General features: G+C 51.1%; 1 protein-coding gene across 1 annotated transcript in view; it reads right to left on the bottom strand.

Moving 5' to 3' along the window:
- Positions 1 to 5,206, bottom strand: part of LOC104277721 (connective tissue growth factor-like) — a gene marked incomplete at its 3' end in the record, with an annotated part of 10,318 nt that overhangs the window by 898 nt on the left and 4,214 nt on the right. The window contains 2 exon segments of the mRNA XM_009874449.1: positions 30 to 281; positions 3,723 to 3,936. Of these exon segments, the coding sequence (XP_009872751.1) occupies positions 30 to 281; positions 3,723 to 3,936 (466 nt within the window).

The following is a 5,206-nucleotide window of genomic DNA, read 5'->3' as shown; positions in this document are numbered from 1 at the left end:
GGCCCCCACGCCGCCCCCCCGCGGCCCACCCGCCATGGCCGTTTCGAAGCGGTTTTCCTTGGCGCCCTCCTCGCAGATCCACTCTTCGCAGCACTTGTTGCGAAACTTCACCCGCCGGGGGTTGGGGCACTCGGGGGACGGCAGCCGCAGGGCGTCGGAGCAGAGGGGGATGCAGCCGATGGCCCCGTCCATGCAGACGCACTGCAGCTTGCAGGTGGGCTGGAAGCTCTCCCCGTTGTGGTAGATCTTGCCCAGAAGGTCACAAGTCGCGCCCTCGTGAGCTGGGGGAAGGAGGAAGAGGAGGAGAGGAAGAAGCTGAGTGGGGTCTGGCAGCACGGCCTCTGCCTCGGGGGGTCACAGAGCTCCCCAGAAGGGACAAGTGTTTTGCTCCCCACTACTCCTAAAAGACTGAAAGGAAAATAACGCTTCAGGTTTACAACCTTTTTGGCTTCTCTGTGATGCATGAATCTCTTCTTCCTTCCAGCCAGAGCTATTTCTATTTGTCTCTATTCTGATTGCTAGATCTCTCATCTCCAGCCCTCCCACGAGCCTTTCACGCCTTCCCAATGAAACTTAAATGAGAAAAAAAAGGAACTGCGACAATATCGGGCACACAGGAGCAACCTTCAGTCTGCGGGTGCGAGCAACTCTCACAAGTTCTTACACCTGTACGAGACAAAATTTTTCCAGGGTAAGTTTTCCAGCAGAAAACTCGTATTCAACTGAGAGTTTTGCCAGCACAGATCGATGTCAGGAATGTTTTCAGACAGAAACAACTGAAGCATTTCAATTTGATATCAATGATTTCCTTCATGCTCTTGCAACAGCTCAACCAAAATACTTGTTGGACAGCATCCACAGGGGGAAGCGCTTTGCTCGGGTAATTGTTTTAGATACTATAAAAATCAAGATGAAACATTTTGATATAATAGAAGTGGAAATTTTTGCACAGCTAACTAGTATTTTACTTAACTCATGGAAAGTTTTGAGATTTATTTATTTCTTTATTTTGTTTTGCTTTCAGCCTGAAATGAAATGTTGAAATCTCAGAGTTGTTCACAGGACAGAAATCCTGCCTTTGGACAGTTCTCATCAGTTGCTGCCTTCTGCAATCCTCACCCTTCAAAAACAAAAAAGTCCATGCAAACCTCAGCTGGGAAGTTACCAAAATGAAGGATTCTTGGCTGCTTGCAGAGACTTACCAGGAAACCTGATCTATTTTCCCCTTAGTCCTGCTCATCCATGGAACCTTGTCTCAGACACAAAATGCTTGGACCAAACAAGGAGCAAGAGTCTCTTTCCAGCCCACCTAGTCCTTGAGGGGACACAAATCCTTCCGGGCTGCTCAGTCTCATTTCTAACCAGAGCTGGATCTCAACTTGCAACTCTTTTCAGTGCCATGGGTATAAAAATACTCCTGTGCTGCTACTTAGAAATTTCATGATCCTCACTTTTTCCATCAAAGTGGAACCCATCTTCTTTCCGTCTACACAACCATTCATACTTATTTTTAAACCCCCTTTCCCTGTTTCTCAGCCTGAGCCCTGTCCCTTCCCCTGAACTGATCGTGCTGTTCCCTCAGCTCCTCCCCTCTCAAGGCACAGCAGCTTGCTCGGGGGGTTTATTATGTTTTCCAACCTCGATCGTTTTGTTGTGCCCTTCATCCTCCTACAGTGACCTCACTTTCCCGTTGACCTGATCCAATTAAAGCACCAGAACGGATTGCGCCGGCGGAATGAGTCGGCTCTTTATTTACCAAGCTCCACTTGGCACCCCTGCCACCTCCCGCCTCCAAATGCCACGTCCAGCTGAGGAGACTTTTGCCCTTTCCCGCGGGGAACACAGCAGAGCTCAAGTGAGCTGCTCCGGTCGCTGCAGCTCTGCCAGCCCCCTGCACCCACCCAGGCTACTCCACCACCCTCTCCTACTCTAGAGTTACTACAGGAGTATCTCTTCTCTTCTGATCCCCCGAGGTCTCTGCAGGCGGGCGTGGATTCCTCTGCAATACATGAAATGCTACAGACTGTGATGACGTGAAACAAACGTGCCGCAATTTTCACTTCGATGGTTCCCTGCCTGTCTTTTCTGATGTGGCGCCCAACCTAGGACCTCTTCCCACGACACCCGAACACCTCTCTGCTGCTTTCTGCTCCCCTCACATCTGTCTTACTGGGGAGCCTGTAAGTCCTCTCTTCTCAATTCACAAACACCCATCTTCCCCTTCATCCAATCAACCCTTCCTCCTCCACCTTCAGGCTCCTTCACCCACCTCCAAACACCCCCATCCTCCACGAGATGGGTGCAGAGATCACAAAAATATCACCTGAGCACTTCACGGCCCAAAGCCTCAGTCTAATTTTAGAGAGACCTGCTGGTCTATGTCCATGTGGGATTTTTGCCACGGAAATCTTAATTTCTCATGGAAGGGCAGGCAGGACAGTTGTGGTCTCTGTGTCTGATTTTCTACACAGCAGGGACATGGGACTCTCTCTCCAAAATCTTTGCATCAAACCCACGGTGAACACAAAGCGCTTTCTTTAGAAAGATGCTCAAGCTTTTGTGTGAAGGCTTCAAAACGGAGCCTCCTCCAGACTTCCGAGCAAATTAGTGATTTAGTTACCTTTACTCTACAAACACAGAACTTATTTCCAGTCTTAATTAAGCAGTTTACTGGATGTTCGTACCCCTACGTTTACCTTATTAAGCTTCACTCATCAGCTCTCAGGTGTATCGATGCCTACAGACAGTACCAGGAAGCTCATGTGGCTTCTAAAGATCACAGTAACCAGATGAGGAAAATTGAACTAATAACTTATTAAAACTGCTCAGCAGAAAAGAGAAAACTCCGTCTACAAGTTAAAGACATCATTTAGAATTTAAAAACTGCATGTGACCCCGGCAGTGTAAAACAGGGCAGTTTCACCCCAAGCTCCTGCCCCTCTGCTCGGGGAGCAGCTGCCAGAGAGTTCCCAGAGACGCCCCGTGCCGTGGCTGAACAATTCCCCAAACGTTCACATCAGCTTCCCGGTGTCTTCCTGACTCCTTTGAAAAGGTTCAGTTAAAAAAATGGTCAGCTCCTGGCAGAGATGGGGCGCAGGAGTCTCGTTTTAAAACCAAGAAAATACTGCTTTTTTTTCCTCCACACTGAAATAATTGTTGCATGCTTTAAAAATAGCTACCAAACAACAAGAAAAATAAAAATATTTTTCTCTTCTGGCTGAAAAGAGGCACCAGGGGAGAAAACAGCCCTGCATTTGTATTTACCTGGCTCAGTAATTCTCATGTTCTACCTATCTATGCTATTTTGCAAACAAGTTGTTCAGCTCTTCCCACCCTCGGTGTGCCTCTCACGTCAGCAGTCGAGCGCAAAACACCCGTCTCCAGAGTCAGGCAGTGAGATTTGGGGGTGAGATTTTCCAAGCAACTGCCCTTTCCAATAAAAGTCCACACTGCTGATATTTACCCAGGGGCTCTACAGGGTTAGAGGACGTCTCCTACCAACGTCATAGGAACAAAGGAGATTCCCAAAGGAGGAGGTTGTGCATCGCTGTCGGTGAACCTGTCCGCTCGTGGGGCCGCTCTCACGCCGCGACGCTGGACAAAGCTCCGAGGCTCCGCAGGAAATCCTGCCGGCGCCGTGGGTTTAGCGGGAGGTCTGCGGGTGGGGTGGGGTTGAAGGGGCCGCGAGGAAACCACACAACGACCGAACACACAGCTCTCACCTAAGCAGATGCCGCTGCCTCTGTGGATTTTGGAGAAGTCGCAGTAGAGGCCCTTGTGATGGTCGCAGGGTTTCTGCAGGGAGCAGAGCTCGCCGAGCTGCCTGGCACACACCTTGCAGCAGCCGCAGGCATCCAGGACGTGGCTGGTGCCGGCAGGGCACTGCAGAGGCTGGGAGGGACACTGGCAGGGGTACGTGCAGCCCTGTGGTTCGACCTGGAGGGCAAACAAGCCATGGAGAGAATGAGTCTCCTGCAAGCTTGCTGAGCAGGGAAACGAAAAACACGATCCTGCTTCAAGCACAGACACAGTCAAGAGGAGGGAAGACCGACTTTGCTCTCCGCATGAGAGCCCTGCGGCAGGGGACGCGCGTGCGACTCCCAAGGACTCATGAGACTGATCTTTTTCTCATCTCTAACTCATCTGGAGCTCAAGGGGACAAAAAAAAAAGATGTCTCCGGGAAGCAGGGCCAAAACAAACAGGACAAGCAGTAGCTTGGAGTCCCACGCGCAGCTCAGCCCCACCACTTCCGTGGAAGCAATAAAATTGTAATTATTAACAGTAAGCAATTCCCAGCTCTTCCATAGCCCTGCTCAGGAGAAAACACCAAAGCACGCTGCAGCAGCATCATTAGACCCTGTCCAAAGGCAGAAAAAGTGAGGTACAGAGCGAAAGGACTTGTGCTGAAAACTGACCCGAAACCTCCCAAGGTCCATTTTGTCCCCCGGATCTCACACTTTCTCCATTATTCCCTCTTTCCTCTCCCCTTTCCAGAGAACACAGAGCAACCGACCTTCCTTGGGAGCTTGTGAATCTACAGCTGCCCCACTTGGTAGCATTTGAGAAGTGCTGGCTGCGTCCTGAAATGCCCCCCCTGGCTTTTAGGCCACTTCAGAGGCTAAGCAGAGAGGAGGCGACATCTGAAGGAGGGTGACCTTCTCCAGAACACCCAGAAGGCTTCAAACACTCCAGCAGCTCAGTCTGTGGCATCCTTGTCCTGAATCAGCCCGTAGAAGAGACACCAGCCTCAGCTCCGGGCAAGAACTTTGAGTGTGAAAGGCACGGAGCAAAACGGTCTCTAAAGATCCTCTCACACCTCCTCAGAATCACCAGTGTGCCAGCTCCAGCCTGGTTTTCTGTTCGGATTCTACCCACTAAAATTCTCCCGGTAGGTCAGAGGGATGCAGCAGCACGACTCCAATTTGCAGAGCTCCAACGCCGCGTGCTGCCGGTCCTCTCCGTCCCCGGGAGCAGCTGCTGCTGCGGGGCTGACACAACCCTCACACTCAGACAAGGCCAACAAAACCCCCTGGGATCCCAGACTGCTGGGAGTGGGGTGAAGAGGGAAGCACCCGACAGAGCAGATTCCTCACAGCTCCGCTGCCAGACCCCACCACTGTTACCCAGAAGCTGGAAAAAGCCCGGGGACTGCACCTCGAGTACTGTGTCCAGTTTTGGTCACCACAGTACAAGAAGGACATCGAG

This window comes from Apaloderma vittatum, unplaced genomic scaffold (genome assembly GCF_000703405.1).
Source record: "Apaloderma vittatum isolate BGI_N311 unplaced genomic scaffold, ASM70340v1 scaffold24778, whole genome shotgun sequence".
Lineage (NCBI taxonomy): Eukaryota > Metazoa > Chordata > Aves > Trogoniformes > Trogonidae > Apaloderma > Apaloderma vittatum.
Note: the sequence above shows the minus strand (reverse complement) of the source record. Positions and strands in the feature narration are given on the sequence as shown.